Source organism: Amphiura filiformis, chromosome 13 (assembly GCF_039555335.1).
Source record: "Amphiura filiformis chromosome 13, Afil_fr2py, whole genome shotgun sequence".
Lineage (NCBI taxonomy): Eukaryota > Metazoa > Echinodermata > Ophiuroidea > Amphilepidida > Amphiuridae > Amphiura > Amphiura filiformis.
This window is the reverse complement of record NC_092640.1, coordinates 32,105,097-32,128,265: the sequence shown is the minus strand read 5'-3', so window position 1 is coordinate 32,128,265 and position 23,169 is coordinate 32,105,097. Positions and strand designations below refer to the sequence as shown.

Genomic DNA, 23,169 nt, shown 5'->3' with positions numbered 1-23,169 from the left:
CCCTGAAATTGCATCAATTTTTCCCGTTGAAAAGACAAAACTGATGTTTAAGATATAAATTATTTCATAAATGACATTTTGAGTCATTTTATCCATAAAACGATACAGATTATAGGATATTTTTACTTTGACTTTTCGTCCATAAAGGTTTTAATCATGTTATCAATACACTCACATCTCATGCTGTGCTGATCTCCAGGAGGTCTGCGAATGTAAATCTAAGAACGCCTGATAACAAGGATTCTATAATTTTCTTTCGTTGATATGCTGTGGAAACTATTATAGGCCTGGCATGAACTTTTAATGTCATATTTCCTTCAAACCATAACTTTTGAAATTCTCACTGTTTTCATTCGTTGAAACGGCAAAACATACTTTCTTTTTCTTACAAATCCAATAACAGGTCTATTATATATTTTCACCATAAAAAGTTCCATAAGTAATTCAAACCAATGCTAGTACCCGTAATCTCTTTAGCAAACAAAGACGATCTCCGAATTAGATCATAGCCAGCTAACGCTGGCGAAAAGGTCTGGAAAAGTTTGGAATGCCAAACAAAATTGTTTAAATTTAGGTCAAAATTATGCAAAATTCAACTGGATTTTATACATTTCAACATTTTCAACTAGAATTTAACAAACAGCTAGCAAAACTGTCAGCTGGATTTAATATAAGGTGTAATTCAAGTGGGCTATGCCAGTTAAAATCCATACACCTTCTGTGGAAGACATCACCTTAATAATCTCCCACACAAGTTGTGTAGATTTCAAATGTAGGCACCCAATCAGGTAATCCTGTTTGAAATTCACACTCCCTGTGTGGAAGATTAAGGTCATGTCTTCCAAAGGGGTGTATGGATTTCAACTGGAATAGCCCAATTGAGATTGCAGTCGAATCCTCCACACAGAGTGTGTGGATATTTAATGGAATAGCCCAAATCAATTGATCTGTTCAATTTGTACCCCCAGGCCATAGGAAAATATATATTTTGTGAATCATAAAAAAATGTCCAACTGATAAGGGTGCTATTTTCCGGGGTAGGTATTTAAGACATAAGGGATAATGGTGTTGAGTGGTATATTTGGATTACTAGCTGTTAGGCTTGATAGATTAACCAGTGCCTTAGGGTTGGTTTGGTTATAGGTCATTTATTGCTGAGCTCTAATGTGGGGCAGGGTGAACATTGGAAAAACAAGGTGATTATAGTTTCTTGGATTGCCATTTTGTCCTCTTTTATATGCTACTTTTCATGGTCTCACATAGGGTACCTGTGCAACAATGTCTTGAGTCTTGAGATGAATACTCCATAATTAAGCTGAGCTGATGCTGCCGCTTGTCCTTGGAGGATGTGCTGTGCAAAAAGTGCCTCAGGTGCTCAAAAATCTCTCACATGGGGATCAGAAGTGGTCTGAAGTGGTGCCTAGTTTGCTCTTGTGGAAAAATTGAGTTAGCTTGAAATTCCCCTGGACAAAGGAACTTACTGCTAATTGTCTCGTTGTAACCTGTACGAAACTCAGGGAGCTGAACCTGGTTGCGAAGGTTATTTGTGGAATGTCTAGGGTGTGCGTTCTTGAAGCAGCAAAGTCCCTGACTTGTTGTTAAATGGTTTATGGAATGATGTGGGGCCGTAGTGGTCAGTGACAACCTGTAAAGTGTGCTGAGACTTGTGGATCAACGTCTAGGCGTTGTGCCTGTGCGTAGCGCACTATAAATCACTGCTTTTTTTTAAATTACTTGCTAAATACAAAAGTAACAAAATAGCAGTACTTTACATCTTTTACACACAACAAAACCAAATAATTCAGGATGAGTTACTTGCTTAAATCTCCCCAGTGATCAATAAATAAAACCAAAAGTGACACTTGCAAGGGTCAAGCATTGTACTATAATAACAAATAGTGCAAGTGTTGCTATTACTTTAAATTAGCTATTACATTAAATGAGCTATTACAATACATTGATGCGCTGATGTCTTACAAGGCATGTATAGAGAGTCCGGCTAGACAATGCCATGGTCCATTTGGTGGTTGCAGCTGCTTTAGCCAGCATAAATCAGGTCAGAAACCAGGTTACCAGGTTGGGTACGGATGTCATGACCTTTTGATGGGTAGCTAGGATGGTTATCACAGATGGGGCTGTCATTGAGATACCCATCAGTAATCTAAGTGATGAAGGTTGTGGTATTCCCTTCATGTAAGCATACTAAGAGTTAGCCTTGTATGAAGCCTTGTATACAGTTACAAGCTCTGTCTAAGTGAATCGTCTCAAGAAACTTGCTGGCACTGATTTTTTTGGTTCACCTCAATTTCGGTAGTGATGTCAATGCTTCTTCGTGGTTGCGCTGCAAGCGTGCCAACAAAACGCTCATATACGCGTGCGTGCACACTTAGGTGGTTTAACTTTACGTGCACGATTTGATACTGCGGCGCGAGAAATACGCACATATGTCACTACCAAGCTTGAGATGAACCAAATTATACACTTGCGTACTAAGTATGCTGCACCTGCATGGAGCCACAGTGCCCACACTGACAAGGTTAATGTTGTCCTAACAATGCCATGAGACTCATCAGTGGTGCATTTACTGCAGCACCTATCAACAATCTCTCAGTTCTGACTGGCATCCCTCCAGCAAAGCTGAGAAGAGATCTGCAGACCCTGAAGCTAGCCCAGAAGTGTGACCAGGATGAAAGCCTTGTGCCCTCGCCCATAGTCCTTGTAGATTAGAGTCTTCCTAAAAGTCATTTTGCAACGCAAGCCACAGGTTTGCTGTTGGAGTTGCCTCCTTCCCGCCATTACTCCTGGATAGCAGAGTACAGGGCTTGAATGGGAGACCTCATCCACCAACCTGAAGGTATTCCTCACTGAGCCCTTTTGTATTCCAAGCAGTTGGGATCTTCCAAGTGAATTTAAATAGGACCAGGGCTGGAGTCGGATGCACAAAGTACTTTTAGATAGGCGCAGCATCATCACCCAGCAACTGTGAATATGGAGAAATTCAAATGATGTCTGTCCCATTTACAAGTACCTGCATGGTACTCCTGGACTTGAAGAGCTTGAAGAAGACACCATTAGCTAGCTGTACAGGGATCTACCTGTCTAGCTATGATGTACTTGATGGACCTTACATGCAAGTAAATGTAATCCCATAATGAAATCTTGAAAATATACTAATTTTGTGTATGCTTTACATGAAGGATCTAGACCAAGGATGTTTGGGATTGGGAAGTTTTGTACTGGGTTTTCTTATGTGATGATTATACAAAATAATGCTAACACAACTACTGTATTTAACCTAATTTGCACCCCTCCCATAATTGACACCCCCTACGAAGAATTCACCCAGGTAGTAACGACTGTCTCAGCGCCCCCTTTTCAATGCACTCATACATCTAAATATCTAAATAAAATCACCACATAATATGCTAGCTTAGGATTATGATTAGTTTGCCTACAGATTGCACCTTATTTTAATGTATATTTTCAATTTTGATTTTTATATGGTAGGTAAAACCGTATTTCCTAAATTAGCTCCAAGTTCTGAATACTCACCTTTAGTTTGTCATAGTCATGCACTGATTTCACGAGGTAGCCTCCTGACCCAGTTTGATGTAGGGTTCCATCAAATTTGAGATTTTATCTGGGTGTCCCGGATATATCTGATTTTTGTCGCAACTATTGCAAAGCTAAGTTAGTAAAAATAACATAATGAATTGTATGTTGTCAATCATCTAACAGAGAGGTAGCTTTCTAGGGCTTTCAAGGGATGTTCTGCTTTAAAGATAGATATTCAAGGATTTGTTTTCTATTTCTTTTCCTCTTGTGGAGTGTTCATATTTTTCCCCCAACAACTTGTTTTCAAATCTATAATTTATTCCTCAAAATGTGCTGTAGTACCAAACCTTTGATCTATCACTAGGATCCACAACATGCTCATCTATCAGGGGCACAGTTCTTTAACCCCAATACATTTGTACATTCATTGAATGACCTTTGAAACTTTGGGTACTAAAACTCATACTCTGCAACTTGAGGTCGAATTTTGCACTATGGTTGTTTAGTTGAGGTTAATGAACTATGCCATTGGGATGAGACCATTGTGGTCTATAGTGTATGGATCAATTGCTGTGCATGGTACTGTTAGTGATACTGATATCCAATAAATGTAGTCACTTTATTTGTCATGTTTTTGTGTGTCTGATGTTTTGTCTGTTTATTATTGTGTTGCTGTAATTAATGTCCAGGGTTATATGTGATTTAATCAAACTAAATGAGTCTGATATCGATCAAAATGACTGACCCTTTTGCAGGCAAAACCTAGCCAATATTTAAAATCTACATGCACGTAACTATAATCTATATGTAAATATATTGTGTTTTTGTTATGCAGGCCTATGCTTTGATGAATTTTGTGGTGCGTTACAGGCCAGATGAACAGCCTACCCTGCGTCCGCATCATGACTCCTCAACTTACACCATCAACATGGCATTAAACCATCACAATGTAGATTATAAGGTGAGTTGTAGTACTCCGTGAACCTTCAAGGAGGATTTCGTGATCCTAGCATCCTCTTTTTATGACATTTTTCAGTAGATATCCACGAAAAAAGCTTATTCCCAAAATTTCAGTTGATTCCGATTTTGCGTTTGCAAGTTATGCATGATTATGTGTATTACATTGCTCCATAGGCCACTGTTGTAAATTTAAATTTGACAATATTTTTGCTAAACGAATTAATCTGCAAGAAATTTTTGGTATATAAACATTATGTAGCCAGAGGTTTCCAGTGGTATAAAAATCTCAACTTTTTTTGAAAAAAGTGGGGGGATGAGGTTATGGATCACGAAATGCCCTTTTAAGGATTGTCTATGTCAGGATTTAAAAAAATCAATATATTGGCCACTCAATATCGATAAAAATCGATCTTTCCTCCCAATTTTACTCATATCTTCTACATTCACCCAAAATTTATGATCTAACCCATACCTATGTAACAGGATGCATCATGCCATTTGGACTCACAAATTCACCAGCTACCTTCCAGCGACTTGTGGAGTGCAATGCCATTTGGACTCACAAATGCGCCAGCCACCTTCCAGGGACTTATGGAGCTCAATTTCATTCCTTTTTTCCTGATTTGTTGATACTTTTTTTTTTCATTTTCGGCAACTTGGATATATCGGTTTTCTTCAGAAATTTATATCGTGGATAACAATATCATTGGATAGTTGATTTATTGATTATTATCGATTTATCAAAGGTCCTTAATATATCTTGCCCCCATCTTTTTCTGGTTCCACAGAAATTGTGGTGCACAGAAATGCAAATCCCTATCGCAGTTGTTCCAGTAGACCTTTCCAGATCGAAGTTTTTCGAAGATAACTCATTTGTTTATGATGACCCAGTTTATAATGATATTCTTGGTCATCATACAGCTGTTTTGGTTCATAATGGGTGACTCCACACGGGAGAGAGATGGCATCAATGCGCTTCAATGTGCACTCCCGGAATCTGCCCCAGTAATATCATAGTAACTGTCTACACAGTACTCTGATCTGCATCTGGGAAATGATCTGGTAGTGAGCATGTTTCTTGTAAATGTGTTACAGAGTGTGGGGTGTGTGCGCGCGCAGGGTGTTTGCCAGCCCTCGAATTAACCCACGGCACCGACGGCATATTGCCGTGGGTGCCCACCCCCTTTGCCGCAATGCCCTCAAAATATGTCCTTTACCGACGGCAGTCACTTGCCGTGCCCCTAAATGAAGTTGCCGTGGGTGCCCTAGCCGGCCAGCCCTGCCCCTTCATTATAAAATCATTAACAAGTATTGGTTAAATCCCAGCAAAATTGTGGAAAATTAAATCGAAAATCTTGAACACGATCGCTATTTTGAGCATCGTAACCCAGCTATCAATCACAGTATATACACAATAGTTTGTTGTGAATTAATATTCATTACCCCTACGTATTACATATTCAGCCAATCACATCGGCTTATACATCATCTGATTACTAGAAATCTGACTTCATTTTCTCGATTGGTCAGAGAAATACCTTCAACGTACTATCGACCAATCAGAAGCGCTGTTAGTAACTAAAGCTTCCTCGACCTCGTGTCGATGTCGTGAACAAAATCTGAGCGCTGGGCAAATCAATTGTTCTCTCGATTATCAAACATTGACTTCCCGATGGCGATACCCTTCCGGTATCGTCTTATCTTGTACATGTGAGCCCATCTCTAGATATGTTTTTGCACGAAATAGTTTTTATCCCGCGAATTTGATCAATATTATTACCAAAGTTACAGCTGTTTCATCGCTACATTTCGAGTCAGTTTTGCAGCTCAGAACTAGGGATCGCAAAATTTAAGTAAATTAAACTGTATTATAAAGCAGGTTTTTAAGCAATCAGGTTAGTTTTAGTGCAAAGTTGTGAGTCGAATTTTACTTTGGTGTCGAATTCAGTGACGGTCATTTGCATCTATTCACTTTTGAAAAATTGCCTTGGTGCCCTTCTCAAATTTTCAACAGTTGCCTTGATGCCCTTTTGAAATATTACAAATTGCCGTGCTGCCTTGCCTTTTCAGTGAAAATCCACAGCAATTATCAACTTGCCCTAAAAAAGTTGCCGTGCCCCTTCAGATCCTTAATTCGAGGGCTGGTGTTTGCTTACACACACCTACAATTCAAGGAGGTTAGACCCGAAATGCAGTAATTCGAGGAGCTCCTCAAAGTGGAGAACCCTACAGGGGGGTCTTCAAGTTTTCATCACACACCTCCTTACATTCTTGTGAAAACTTCTCATTTTGTATGTAGAGTGTGTACACCAAAACACACTTCACACACACTGCTTTTTCCGTCTCCTTGTTTAGTCTGCGTTGCGAGTATGGGTGTTCTTATGAAGCAATGTTGTGTGCATTTATGGTGCTCATGGCATGATGCAGTCTGTGCGCATTGTCACGCACAAAAGGATATCACATTAATCCACATCCCAGGAGTACACATTGGTGCCGATCCCACTTCTTGTGTATAGTAGCCCAATGATGGTGCACTGTGTTCACGGCATGGCAAATCTACACAAGTCATAATGCAGAGGAAATGTGTGAAACTATGGAAATCTAGATTTAGGGTTTGTTTTCAGATATGGTAATTGTTGTGACAGTTACATTATTATGGAAGGAACCATTGATTGGTCATCAAGGAAATCAATTTAACTGCCCTGCACTGATTGACCCTGGAGGAGTTTACAGTAAGGCCAATAGCCTTGTTTGTATAGGCTAATAGCCATGTTGGAGAGAGCAGGTACACTCTATCCAAATTTAAGTTGGGGAGCAGCGTGGCACATTGGTTAAGGTCTTGTGCCATTCTTAATGCCCTGCACGGATTGACCCTGGGGTTTACAGTAAGACCATTAGCCTCATTGGAAGGCCATTGTTGGAAATTGCAGATTCTTTCTATCCAACGTAAACTGTCTTCCAAACGAAGTTGGGTTGGAGCATGGCATGATATGATTTGATTCACACAAAATTGCATCCTGGAGGCCAAATTACATTGTACACAAAATATAAGCAAAAAATAACAATGAGAAAAGCATTATAACAAGTTGGGGGAGCAGCATGGCACACTGGTTAAGGTCTGCATTTCGTGTGAGAGGTTCCTGGTTCAAAATATTCGCTGGACAAAAACAAATCCATCTGCTCTCCCTGTGGCTCATCTGGAAAAGGCAGGACAGATAACCTATGATAACAACCCTCGTTACAGTCCGTTCCAATTGGCTACACTTGGCTATCATGTAAAAATGCCTCAGACCGCTATGAACCCCTGTTATCAAGTCACTTGGCCTGGTTCAAGTTTTGGTCATTCTGATTTCAGCCATTAATGCCTAGATATGCTGGACTTAAAAATATTTTAAAAAAATTGAAATTCTTATGTAGGTAGGCCAATAGGAAAACTTAATCAGTAGCTTACTGCACAAAGTATGTGCAGTGTTCTCTGTTGGGCTCGACTTATTCCAATTGTCCTTCACATACTACACATATACTCGGTAAAAATAACTCCACTGCTCTGCACTGATTATATCTTGCTCTATAGCTACGCCAATAGCAAAGGTTATGTGCTGGTAAATCAATAGCTTTACTACATAAAGTATTAGGCCTATACATTGTATTCCACTGTGGGCTTGACTTAGCTCCATTATACTACACATACTGCACGTACACTCAGTAGATAGGCTATAGTACCCTTGTAAGTTTAAGGTAGGTAAAGATAACTCAATAGGCTAGCCAATAGGCTGGTACTCCAGTGAGGCATCAGTAGTGCCAATAGGTTAGGAATCCTTTAAATTTTTAAAGCAAGATAGCATAGGTCAGGGATAACCTTTTTTACTCTGCAGGCCACAAATAATGCATAGGAAATTGCACGGGCTGCATATTTAGCACCATTAAGGCTTTGAGAGCTGGCCTGGGCAGGTTTTGATTGTTTGGATATTGAAGACAATCCAGTTAATTGTATCAATCAGCAATTTTCGCTTGACAAAACCAGTAAGTTTTTACTTACTCTAATATTTCGTCCTACACGTCGGAGGACTTCATCAGATGTGACTATCTGATCCACTTTCCCGGGAAATTGACTTCCTGTTGTGATTGGTCTTGTCTCCAGTCTTTAAAAGTGGGTCATATACGTGACTTAGGAATAAGTGCCTTCCTCTCTATTCATGGTCTTTGTCCCCCCCTCTTTCTGATCTCCATCGCTTCTCGTACTTCTCTGGATCTTCTGATATGCTCTTTGCCAAGTATCTTGGAAAGTGGATCAGATAGTCACATCTGATGAATTCCTCCGACGTGTAGGACGAAATATTAGAGTAAGTTAAAACTTACTGGTTTGTCAAGTGAAAATTGCTAATTGATATGTTTTACAAACATGATGAATCTATTCACTGCAGTTAATTGTAGTTGAGTAAATTATATAATGCTCTTGAACCCACTTAATTGGCATGAGGGGACTTTGAAACATTGTAGGAGTGCCAGTAAGTTTGATATGTAGCCCATCCTTACATGTATATAGCTTTAAAAGTTGACATGAAATTCACAAAGGTATAGTGTGCAGAGCTCAAGAGATTTGAAACCTTTTTGGGGGGTACCCAAACTTTTGTATTTTTGAAGTTGTAAAACTAGGAAAGGCTGTCACCTAGCCTTCACTAATTGTTTAGACGACTATGTACTTTGTGCATTTTTTATACTTTTTGTTATTTAAACTATAACAATATGCTCACATTAATAAATCATTTCACATATTTTACTGCTAAGGGAAACCTGCTGAGGGTATGCCTCTTAAAATGATAGCACTTCAAAATTGAATTGTCTGAATATTTCAAGTATTTTTGGATTTAGTAAAATACACAATCACATTGATTGGATGATCAATGGTTATGAGAACAAGGCTGTTGACCCATTGGTCATTGGCTCGAAGAAGGGAGAAGACCCCACCTCTTCTATGTGATCAATCATCACCATCACGTACCCCGACCACAGAAGTATTTACGTTAAATGCTTTAAGCATCCAAGAATAAGAAAACTATTCAAAAGCATACACAGGCTCAAAACATTGGACTTGCTCTCTGCAGTACATTATATTTCCATATAACCCATACTTATCAACTACTCCACTGTGGTGAGGTGAAATTTCAAATTCAAATAGAGCAAATCAGAATGGAGCTAGTTCATAATCCCATAAATCCCTGTATCTTGATCCTCCATCTGCACCCAGGGGGAAATCCCATTCCCAGCATCCTCTTGGTGTGCAAGCAAGCCTGGTAAGTCAACTCCCTTGAGGTCTCCATACATAGCCTATGTTGAATACAGTCAGTTAGTGCTTGAACAGGGTTATTCCAGGACAACATGCATGTCTGTGTTGTTTTATACAGCACTTGAAGAAATAAATGCCTGTTTTTTGTCATTTTGTCTATTGTTGAAAGAAAGGCTTATACAGTTTAATAAAAAATTGAAATCAGATTTATATTAAGGTTTGGCTAGTTTAGAGGTAGGGACATTAGAGGCAATAAACTTTTTTTGAACAGGCACATAAAGCAGTGACAATGACATACCCAAAAACTTTCAATGCAGAGGAGGGGGGAGGTAGCTGGGAACATACCTGGTGGCTGTGTGGCCAAAATGTGTCCAAGATATGCAGATTTTTCATTTGAGGGGGGCTCGGGTGTGGGGATGGCTCAATCAGCCCAAAGTCCCCCCTCCCAAGCACCCTGCAAACAAAGTTTCTTTCACAATTATTTTCTTTTCTGTTATTTCAATATATATTATTGATTGTTTGGTGTTGATTTTATTAAAGCTGATTCTTCTGGCTGCAAAGATTACAATGCGGTTTGCCTAGTGTGTGCTCATTAGAGCCACAAATTCCTGAATGCCATGTCGATGAACATGGAATCGTTTGAGGCCCTCCTTTGTGATATGCTCTGCTGTCATGTCGGTTTTGACACAATATAAATCACCTATGGGTTGTTATATTATGTTGTTACTGTCCATCCAAGAGAAATTTGTCGAAATATTATTTTTAAATATCTGTACGCTTTAAAATATATCAATTTTTTCCTTGTACCCTGTACATTCCTGTTAACTCTGTTACCCCTGGGTGGGTTTATGTGGAGGCAGGTTATTTAGTAATTTTAGCAACAAGGTGGGAACAGAAGGTTTTTTCCTACTTATGCCTTATCGCAAGTGTGAATATGCTGCCACAGGGGAGATTGTAGCTACAATGCAGTAATATATTGGCAAGTTTACGTGGGTAAGGTTGAGCTAAGGGTGGTTGTGTCATCAATCCGAGTTGGCAAAGCAAGCAAAAACAATGGGCTATTTTAGTTCAAATCCATACACCCTGTATGGAAGATTTGACATTAATTTCAACGGAGTTACTTTTTCAGGAAGGCTCATTTTAAATTCACACTTCCTGTACGGGAATTAATTAAGGTCATGTCTCCCATAGGGGGTGTATGGAATTCAACTGCAATAGCCTGATGTAAGCAACAGGGATGTATGTTTTCAGGCATTTGCCTGAATTCAGATATTTTGATATTTATTTTCAGTCCATTTTCAGGCTTTATAGCCCAAATTCACACAAATTTCCAGCAATTTCCTGCAAAGTCACTTCAGGGCACTTGCATCTCTGAAGCAAAAACAGACTAACAAAATAAAGAATGTACACTTAAGCCCAGTTGATAAAAGATGATCTAAAGGCAGATATGGTGTTAATTGCAGAGCCCATGTAATAGGTAAAACAATACAAGCAAAAGCAGGCTAACAAATTAAAGAGCCCATCATGTTCATTTCACATGGACATTCCATGTGGTGTAACTAAAGCCCTGCGAGGCAAGTTTGTTTCTTCCCCGGTCTGACAATTTCCAGTAAAATGAAACATAACATTTAATAGCTGATCCATTGCACTGCTGACGTCAGATACAGTGCATTTTTGCTCGACCATTAAGTGTGCATTTATGTTTTATATCATCAGCAGCTATGATAATTGCCCAACTCACTTTTCTGTCAAATTGAGCTTTTTGCCTAAATCATGTCTCTATTAGCATTTGCACCTGCTGTAATAATGCCATTGACATTGAACAATCATAAAGGAGATTTTGGGGTGAGTTAGGCAATTTTGACAGGTGACAAATGGTGAGTTAGGTATTTTAACACCATAATTTTATATGCCTAACTCAGCTGTTTGTCTGAAGATTTTGCTCTAATTTTTGCCTATTAAAGTCACAGGCCAAATTCACTGAAAGTCACAGGTATCAGTTATGTAATCACCCTAATCGTTTCTGATAATTTCATTTAATTTGTCTCATTATTATTTGTTCTTGTCAAAAGATTGGTTAATAAATATGTTTATATGGATGCTTGAACCATATTTTGTGCTTTTTCTCAAAACTACAAAAAATGAGTTAGTAGAGTGACGATATGTTTCATTCTATTGCATTCCTCTTGCCTTTTCCAAGTCTGCAGTCATTATACATGCACTAATATGGAACTTCGCTGTGATTATACGATGTGTTCTATCAAGATTGTCATTCTTCAAGCCAAAATGGCGGACCTAAACCTGCGGCATATTGGGCCACTGTATACGCTCATATATCTTCCGATTGCCTAGGAAATTATGCAGTTGGAATTGCCTTCGAGTTTTGTTCAAACCAGATATCATGCAATGTATAGGCCCTAATCGGAGAATGTAAGTCGTAACTTAATCCTTAGGCTAAGCTTACAACTTAGGCCTAGCTTTAAGCTTAATGATAGGGATCTACTTAAATATCATATAAAGATAATGAATACATGTTTTCATCTGTGCCATAGATAAAACATAGGCCTATGCATTTGTTGAAAGATTAAATATCCCATTCAACTCGGCTTTAAGCCTCTTGGAATGGAACATTCCATCTTTCACCTCATGAACATAGCCTCACCATTGCACTCATAAACATTCATTATTAATATCACTGATTATACCATTCTCTTGTAGCTAGCTTATAGCCATGCAAGTTTTATCAGCATTTCCATATGGTGTACTATAGGGACAGTCAAATCAAACTTGTTGTAATTTCCAATTCACTCACTTTCCTGACATGTTTAAGTCCTGGATTAAATGAATATTGAACTCTTTGAACGCCCCACTTTATATCCCTTTCCACCCCTCAATTTACAAACTTATATACCTTTTTTCCCCTTTAAAATTTGAATTTTTTTTTCTTCGCTATTAATACCAGGCCGACCTTCTGCTAGCAATTTGGAGTGAATTGGCTAGGATATCTTATAGATTATACAGTATATCAAGCGTTAGGAAATTAGCATAGACATTACGTATCCCAGTAACAGAAAGGAGTGATTTATGAAGTCTTATAGGTGCCCGCAGGCATCGTGACTGTGTTTAAATGACTGGATACATGCTTTGCTTATTGGTAATGAAAGGGTGTGATTTAACTGCAGTAAGGTTGTTAGAAATCGGTGTCAACACTCATGTACCTTAATATCTTTTTCCTCTCTGTCCCTCTGTCTTTATTTCTGTACTTGTCTCATTGTGTGTCTTTTCCTTTTTCTCCCTCTTTGCCTCTGTGTATGTTGGTGTGTCAAGCTGTCTGTCTTGAGGGTCTTTCTGTCTCTATCCTCTGGGTCTTTCTGTCGGTTCAATAAACGACAACAAATGAGATGATTTTTAGGCGCTATGTCAAACCCGCAGCCTCAGCACACTTTAACAGAAAATGGCTGATCACTATGGCCCAAGACATACCATAACAAACACAATTTGTGTTCTGATACTATGCAGTATGTAAGATGATATTGTTGTGTGTCTATGGGGTATCTCTGTCTGTTCAACAAATGACAACAATAAACAAGGTATACAAGTGGATATTCATACGTAGTAGTAGATAAATCTAATAAAGAGTTTCACTTCAACACTACACTATTTTTTGCTCACCTGGAACGTTTTCACTAGATCGACTAGCTTCTTTAGCAGATGGTGATGCTGTGATAATGTTGTGTATATAATCAGGATTTTCCTCTCTGATGATGTCATGTGATCGGCAGTATGACATCATAAGGTGTTATGATGTAGTGCAGCCACCACCAATCCACCCACCCCCCAGTGGCGTAACTAGAGTTGGTAGCACCCGGGGCAAGAAACAAAATTGGCGCCCTATCTCCCCGAAAATATCTTAGGCGTGGGCAGTGGCGTAGCTAGGGTTAAGAATACAATCCCCTTCTTGAAATATTTATGCGAAATTTTGGACAAATAATACCTATACACTAATTAATTTTGGTTACTAGAAGTTGAATATCGGTCTTAAAATGTCCTTTCAATTGATTTTGTGCTGAAATGCGTGCAAAGCGCGTGATAATTTTGACTTTCATGGCTTGGAGGGGCACAGAATAGATAATGAATTGGTCAACATTGCCCCCCTCTGCCCCCCCCAGCATAGAATTGCATTGGTCAACCTAATCCCAGAGAGTATCGCATGCATACAAGGGCAGTATGTCGGCATGCTTAAGGCGCAACTCGTAAAATCACTAAATTTACGTCACTACCAAAGTCAAGGAGAAACGAAGTGTAAATCCTGAAGCTGCATTTGGAGTAGAGAACACTATGACATCTTGTTTTGAGAAATCGGTTCTAAACTTAGCGGCCTAATTTGGGTGAATAATACCATAAAACATTTTGCAGTTGACTCAATTATACATGGTATTTATATTTCTGCGTTGCCTCTCAATTATTTATAGGCTAGTTGCCATAGCACTGTGTATACATAGCTATTTATGATGACAGGATGTGGAATTGGCACTTGGCCTAATAAGCTAGCGATATTATAAATGTATATGTGTGGAGACCATTCAGGCTATACCTTACATATAGGGTTGTAGGCCATAACTGCATGTATTTCACACAGTCATCTTTGACTCAACTTATGAAAATGTGGCTTGTTCGTAATGCACACATCTGCAAGTCTTATAAAGTTCTGATGCCACTCTCTTGAGGAAGCCAAATTGATTGTAGTTACTAGTATTCAAAGAGATATCGATGGAGCCCTTTTTTGTACTTTTTTTTTTTTTTTTTTTTTTTTTTTTCTTTTTGCTTTAATTTCAAGGGGATAGCCAATGCTGGCTTTCAACCATTCCTTCCATAAGGTCATCTTAATTTAATAGTTTGTCTCAAAGCCCTTCCCAAGTTAAAAGTTTTTTGTTTTGTTTTTTGTACTTTAAAATTTTATCTGTTGGACCTAAATTTTGACAAGATAGACCACCTTTTCATGTCTCAAGGAGGTTTCACTGTGGTCAAGATGAAGAATTTTATTGCAATTTACGATTTAGGCTATTTTGACATCTGGCCATGTCAGACGCAAGATTTGTGTGTGGATTTGGAAAAAAAATAAAACCACAGAAAAAAACTGAATAACACACAAAAAGCGGGCAATTTTAATAATGCATGCGGTTGCTTTGAGACAAACTATTAAATTAAGATGACCTAATCATTTGGTTTCATCTTTTTCGTTACATGTCTGTACAGGTATTTGATATGTAGTTTGTCTTCTTTTTTATTTTGAAAATACCTATCACTAGACAGTCACAGGCCCCAAATCTGTGGATAATGTCATAGGCTCAAAATTTGAAAGTGATTGGGAAAAACTAGACAGGTATGGGGTTGTGCAAGTGGCCTGCTTTTAAAGAAATTGGGTTACTCTATAAAGGGGTTGGGCAGTTATATAAGATTACAGGATGTTCCACCCAAGTAGGTCATTCGTCACAGCAAATCCCCAAATATGGGATTGATTTGACAGAAAATCCAATGGTTTATGTTTCAAAAAAGATTGCCCTAAAATATGTAAAATTCAGCTTTTTTTAGTTAGTAAAGTATCCCTTTAATATATGGGTAGGGTTTAAGCTTGGATGGCACACCCCTGTCAAAAACTGAGGGTGAGTGTCACTTTCTGAAGAAAAGTTGAGAACCACTGAGATAAGTTAGTCAGTGCAATGCAAGCTATGGATAATATCACAAGCTCAAAATTTGAACGTAATTGAGAAAAACTAGACACAGGGTTATGCAAGTGGCCTGCTTTTTAAGAAATTGGGTCACTCTATAAGGGGGTTGGGTATAGTTACACAAGATAACAGGATTAGATGTGCCACCAAAATGGCACACAGCAAATCCTCAAATATGGGATTGATTTGACAAGAAAATACATGGGTTTATGTTTCAAAAAGATTGCCCAGAACATGTAAAATTCAGCCATTTTTTGTAAAGATTACCCATAGAAATGGGGTAGGGCATTGAAGCTGGGGTGCCACACCACCTGTCAAAAATAATACAAAACTTCGGCCACCCAGGGCTGTCAACTCTCACGCATTGGGTCACTTTCTCACGGTCTCACGCCAAGGTAGTATAATTTCACGCCTAGGTAGTAAATCTCAACCAAAATCTCACGCATCATCAAAATAATTTGTTGTTGCTACCCCTCCCCCGCTTTTCACATTCTCAAGCGCCGTGGCTCAAATAATCGTGGGTCAAAATGAACATTGTAGTCCCGGTACGCCTCCGTCTCACGCCAAGCAATTCCAAAAAGTTGACAGCCCTGCAGCCACCCCATGGCTGGGGGTCAGTTTCCAAAGAAATGGAAAACTCGTGAGATAGTTTATTCAGTATAGCCACCTTTAGTCTGAACTACAATCTTCTTAAAGTTCACTGCCAAGGTCTTCAATCTACACTTCCCTAGTTGGGTGTAAGTAAAGGGTTAACATTTTAAATGACAGGAAATAAGCCTTGTTAAGTACTTTACTTCAGGTCTAGAGGTATGCTTTGTAGTAAATGCCAAGGTATATAGCAGTGTCAGTGTATTATTGTGTGCTGTGAGAACATCAGGGGTTCATGGGTGGGAGGAATAGTTACAGGTTAATGAATGCATATTACTTGTTGGAGTGAAATTGTACAAAATAATGCATGCATAATGAGATGTTAATGCATCTTTAGACGCATCAGCATCTTGGTATTTCATACACGAGAAAAAATCCTCTGATTTGTCTGTTTTTTGCTATCTTTATTACAAAATTTTCACTAAGGGCTCATATTGAAATTCCCTTACACAGGAAGGTGTGCGCCATCCTGCAGCTTTCCTGTGCTAGCCTTCTTTTGTTAAAATCCTGGGCAGGGTGTATCACTGATGCATATAATCCATCCGTTTTTATGACCGAGCTTTCCTGAGGCGCGCGCTTAGCGAGGGGAATCCTGCCTTCTTTCTGTGTGAAAACGTGGTAGGGTATTTCAATATGAGCCCTAAAGTGTAAGCAAATATAAAGGTGTATCCTTCGTGTGAGAAAGCACAAAACAAATCCTAACTCTAATCCTAACCCTAACCTTTATCCTAACCCTAAATCCTTATTCCTCACCCTAACCCTAACCCTAAATTATTATTTTGTGCTCTCTTACACGAAGGATAAACCAATATAAATGCTCTGATTGGTTCGCACTATCTAGGAGTGTATGAGTAGTCAGTAAAGTTCTACCCACAAATTTAATTTCGCTGTTTTCGCGTTCCAAGCTGCTACCGTGAGAAAATGACAATGCGCGAATGTATTATTTTTGTGTGTAGGTCTGTGTAAGGAAACAATGTTTTCTATTGTATTTTACTCCTTATTTGTGAAACAGGTGCCTGTGGCCCTTAAAGCATTTTCTTACAGCAAATAACATCATGATTATATAAAACAAAGTTAGTAATAACACTATGCAACTCTCTGTATTTTGAGGTCTAAAAGGTTGGCTACCCTGCATTAAAACTAAAGCTGTAAAACATGCAACTTGTACCTTTCACCGAGTGCTCGGAACAGAAAAATATTATTTCAGTACCTGTTCGTTGAATTCTAAAATATACACTCCGTAACAAAGGTGCTAAATGTCTGTTTCCTGGCGCACAAATACACACCCAAAAGGTCAATTTACTAAACACATTAAAACAAGTAAATACCATAGATTATACTGAAAACAACCATGGATTATAACAACTTTCACCAAGTGCTCGGAACAGAGAAAAAAATATTATTTCAGTCAATGGTGAGAGGAAACGTAGAGTGTTTTGTGTTTGGTGAAATCCATTATGAAAGTGGTCAAATTGAATTAAAGCCTATACCTACGTTGCCAGAATTGTTCAGCCTATTCGCGGGGCAAATCATCGTTAAGTCGCCCAATTTGTTTATCTTAATAATTGATATTTATAGGACATTATTAAACTACCAAAGTTGCAAGCGCTAATGTTGAAAAGTCACACATTTTTTTCTTAACCATTGGTTTCTATGGGACAGGAAATTGTCAAAAGTTGCAGGAAAAAATCATTGAAAGTCACCCAATTGGGCTACCAAATCATGGGTTTAGCAACTCTGGTTATACCAGTGTGTGCTGTGGTAGGCAGGATAGGGGTAAGCTGTTTAGAGGATATTGGCTTAGGTGACTACAGGAAGAGCAGATTGTGGGTAAATGAGACCATTACTGGGAGAATAGCTGCTGGGATGGAGCAGTGCTATAAGGCAGCTACTAATTATATGAGTTTTTTATGTTTTTGAATAAGCAGCTTAGAGAGTCGGTCATTTGCAATAATTTGTGCTTTTACACAATTGTAAAAAAATCAAATCATGTGTCCCATGGAATGACTCACCCCCCACCCCCACACACACACCTTAGTGTTACAAATTCTCACAATGCTTGCGCTGTGTACAGTTAGGTGCATTTTAGCATTGTACAAAATTATTCAACTTAAGGGCTTGGTGACCCACCTTTGCACAGTATTTTTGTGGGACCTGAGAGCACATCAGGCACACCAAATTACATTCTGAATATGAGGAATGTCCTTCTGATATCAAATAATTTTGAATTTTTTTTTAATTTGTGGCATAATACAAATTTTATGGCAAATTATTGAAAATTGACATTTAACAGTCCTCAAAGTAAACTTTTATACATCAAATGATATGTACTTAAAAGTGATACATGTAGCTAGTATGAATAGTCGACCATCATATGAAAATTTGACCTGTTTGTTGTTGAAGATATATACATGAAGTTTCCGAAAAGACCTAATATTTAATATTTTAGGTCTTACAATTTGTGGATGTGCATGGTGATTGACAGCTGCGGGGGGCTAATTCTGAAAAGGTGACTTGAGCGATGATACAAAAGATGATCTCTGAGTTAGGGCGCTATTTATTGCAATTCTTTTGGCACAGTTAAGCTGTTTATCAGATACATATAGATGTGACTAGTGGTACAGAGTCACAGTCCTGTTGAAGCCTGAAACTAGCGCTGAGCAGCAGGGTGTTAGTTAGCCACGTGTTCACCCCTCATTTTGGACAGGCAGTTTGCTCCTGGGACAGGCAAAATGATTGACTATGCTAAATTCTACAAATAATGGTTGAATAAATTCTGTGAACTCAAAATAAGATCAGACTAATAAATGAAGGCTATAGCAATAGCTATTTGAACTGACTGAACCCCCAGAAGGGACAGAGGTCTGGTTTATGTTTTCAGAGTCAAATTTTGGACGGACTGGCAGTTGTGAAATTTGAGCTAAGACCCTGGTGCCAAGTGACTCCAAATCGGTATAGGCAGCTTGTATAGAGTGCAGTGGGCCTGGTACCATCCATTTAACCAAATCAGACATTATTGGTCTAATATGATGTGTCAATGTGTGAAGTCATGTCCAGCGAATCTAGGCCTCAGTTACAAGGCTCTAGTTATCATGCAGCCACATCAAGAAGGACCTACCATCAAAGTTAATTTGTACGAGCATGAAGATTGAGCTTGAGTCTAGGCCACAGTTTACAAGGCTATAGCTATGAAGTCACACAATGAAAGACCTACCATCAAAGTTAATTTGTAAGAGCATGCCGATTGAGCTCTCCTTTTCCCATTGGTGTATACCGTTATGGACACCGTGGCGCATGTGTTAATCCTATACATGGCTCAGGTACTTGACTCTGTCTTGTTCATTTAACGTCATTTCTCCTTTTCCGTGAACTGTATCAACTGCTTACCTCAATCTGAATTTTTTTCATCAATATACAATAGCGGTGCCAGGACCTTTTTTCTGGGGAGCAGCAATAGGAGGGCAACATGAAATTTTTTTATGGATAGGTGGCAAAAATCAGAAAATCTTCTTAAAGCAATTTTTTGGGCAATTGGGCTAATTTTCTCCAAATTTCTTGTCCAAAATTGATGACTTTTGATATAACAAATGACTTGTATTGCCTTAAAGGCCTTTTGATATTGTTTATAAATTGTCTAAAAGTAAAGGATAAGTCATTAAAATTGTCATTAAGTATTTTTGAAATGACAAATTTGCCAAAAAATTAGGAAAGTTGAGGCCCCATTCAAATACATGTAGCTAATTTATATGCTGTCAGTATATAAATTAGAGATTCATGTAAATGCCTTTAATGTTGTCCTAAATGCACAGTTTTTGGCTGAACCCCTAGCAGGCTATGTTAGCACATCTATGACAATGACATACAATCTGAATTTTGATGATTTTTATGATCGTCCAGATGAGCAAATGGGCTATTCCAGCTGAAATCCACACTACCCCTGTGGAAGATTTTGGAAATATATTACACAGAGGAATTATGTTTTTCAAATGAAACCCATACTCCTCCTGTAGTATGGTTTACATATGTCTTCCACAATTGGAGTGAGTATTTTAAATGGAAGTTGCCCAAATGTCTATTCTATTCAAAACTTATACTCCCACTGTGGAAGACTTGAGCTAAATCTTCCACAGATCACTGAATGGGCCTTTAAATGACCACATTTCTTAGATTATCGCCGTTCACATCATTAACGTTGTTTTCAGGTATTAGCAGCTGTCGTGTCCAAGCATGTCCAAAATGTCCTGACAGTTTTTGGCTGCGGTCTTCACCACCTGCCATCAGTTTCTCTCTCAACAAGCAGCAGACATGGACCAGGGACATGGACCAGAGACCTAGACTTAGCTTATCGTAGACTTCAATCTACTGAATAAAAAAGAGTTACGGACATTTATTCCCATATGATCAAAGTACATCGTGTATATTGACCAAACAAAGTGATAAATGAACTAGATGCTGATCTGAGTAATAGGTCATTGCATTGAATTGTATGCTACACAAGGTGAAGATCCTTTTTTTATTTGTTTGTTTGCTTGTTAAAATCATTATTTTCATTCAAAGCTAAGGTCACTCACTGCATACAGTGCAAGTTGCTATATGCGGACACACGCTTGGGTCCTCCTAATGAGACCAGGCTCAAACAAAATGATAAATGAACTAGATGCTGGTCTGAGTAATTACATTGGTCATTACATTGCTGTGAATATAGAAACATGTGTTATGCAATCTGAAGGTTCTTTGTTTATTTGTTTCTTTGCTTGGTTAAACTGTTCTGTGCAGAGATACGCTTGGGTCCTAATGGGACCAAGCTTAAACAAAATGATAAATGAACTAGATGCGCGGAGCCTGAGTAATAGAATAGGTCATTGCATTGAATAGAGACCTGTTTTTGTGTTGCCCAAGGTGAAGGTACTTCATTTATTTGTTTGCTTACTTGCTTAAGCTGTTGTTCCATGCAGAGACATGTGGGGGTCTTAATGGGACCTGGATCAAACAAAATGATAAATGAAGTAGATGCTGGTCTGAGTAATAGGTCATTACATTGCAGTGAATAGAGAAACATGTGTTATGCAAGGTGAAGGTTCTTTGTTTATTTGTTTGTTTGCTTGGCTAAAGTGTTGTTCAGTGCAGAGACACACTTGGGTCCTAATGGGACAGGCTCAAACAAAACGATAAATGAAGTAGATGCGTGGAGCCTGAGTAATAGGTCATTGCATTGCATTGAATCAAGAGATGTTTTTGTGCTATGCAAGGTGAAGGTTCTTTGTTTATTTGTTTGTTTGCTTGGTTAAACTGTTGTTCTGTGTAGAGACACGCTTGGGTCATGATGGGACCACAGATACACAAAATGCATAAGCCACTTGAAGCTGGCTCCCTGGATGACAACCACTAAATCGCCTGCTGAGGTAGGCCCAATTATGATATCATTGTCACCAAATAGGAGTAAACTATTACGGCAATGGGCTATTCCTGTTGAAATCCATACACCCCCTGGAATACATGACCTTAATCTTCCACACAGGGAGTGTAGATTTCAAATGGAGTCACCGTATCATTCAGGTAACCCCATTTGATAATCACACTCCCTGTGTGGGAGATTAAGGTCGTGTCTTCCACAGGGGGTGTATGGATTTCAAGTGGAATAGCCCAATATATTGGCACCTAATTGACTTAACTTCACTAGGTCAGGAAACCATTCTCACCTAGTTGGAAGATTAATTTAGCTTTAATATAATTAGTAGTAGCATAGATTGTAAGCAGTGAAAAAGGGGGAAATATGCAAGTTAGTGATATACGTATGACGTTAATGTTATACTGTTTGATAATTATGATAAAAAGCAAGCTAAACTAAAACACAATTTCTCTTAAAAATGTGCATACATTAGTGTATAGCACATACTATTTTGAATGAGGTCAGTTAACATGCGCTTAATGATACTTATGTGCATTTGAGGACTACAAGTGCTTTTTAGTTAACTACACACAATTAAATTCTGCTTGGATGGAAAACTTGGGCCACTTAAAACTTTGCTATTGCATTGGATACAACAGTTTGCACCCCCCCCCCTTAAAAGCTGGATATACCCTTGTGCAAGTTTCATTTGCAAAAGACTTCAGAGCAGATCTAAAACCAAACCCAATGAGGCACAACCAATGTCAGCACCAGAATTTCGTGGGGAGCAAAATCAACAAATTGGCCCAGAATGAGTCCCATTTTTGGCGAAGTATAAAGATGAGTCACACTTTTAAAATCCTGAAGGCACATCCCTACACAACCACAAACTTGAATGCCCCCGCCCCATGGGACTCATGTATAGCGTGGATTACAATTGATGTAAGTTTCATTGACAACGAGACTTCACAGCAGATTTAATATCAAACCCAACAAGGAATAAATACAGAGATAGGTAAGACCCCCCCCAACTCTTACCTATATCGCTCAATCTAATGTCCCTAGAGGGGGCAGGGATTTACTTTTATTAGATATTTAATATGAAGAGGAAAATGGTATAGAACAACATTTTGATTTTACCAGACACAAATAGAAGGTATAGGTAGGGCTAGGGAGAATTTGCATTTTGTGTCTGCGAATTCTGTGCACAAATTTTTTATTTGAAAAAAAAAAAGGATTTTACCTCGCTGAAAAATGCCAGAGTCTGGATTTCTGTCTTCAAATGAACTTGTTGTGGATCTATTACATGACGGTATGTCATGAAATTCAAAGCACATTTTGTAAACAGGTAAATAGAACACACTCAGAGGTGATCTTGGGGACGGTTTCTGACTTTTTACACAATTTTTTTTATCTCTGCATACTTCATTGATAACTGTCAATTGTTTTTTGACATTATATACAAACAACTTTGATATTCTTGAAATGAAAATGGCTTATCTATGGAAATTCTCCAAATTAACTCACATTTTGTGTGTGAAAAGCCAAATTCTGTGATTAAGTTATCATTTTCCACAAACACAGATTTTCCAGGGGCTTAA

At 38.5% G+C, this 23,169-nt stretch overlaps 1 protein-coding gene across 1 annotated transcript in view; it reads left to right on the top strand.

The window, feature by feature from the left end:
* The window catches only part of LOC140168247 (procollagen-lysine,2-oxoglutarate 5-dioxygenase 1-like), a 121,132-nt gene that overhangs the window by 91,954 nt on the left and 6,009 nt on the right, over positions 1 to 23,169 (top strand). The window contains exon 18 of the mRNA XM_072191583.1: positions 4,391 to 4,516. Within this exon, the coding sequence (XP_072047684.1) occupies positions 4,391 to 4,516 (126 nt within the window). The remainder of the gene's footprint in view (positions 1 to 4,390; positions 4,517 to 23,169) is intronic.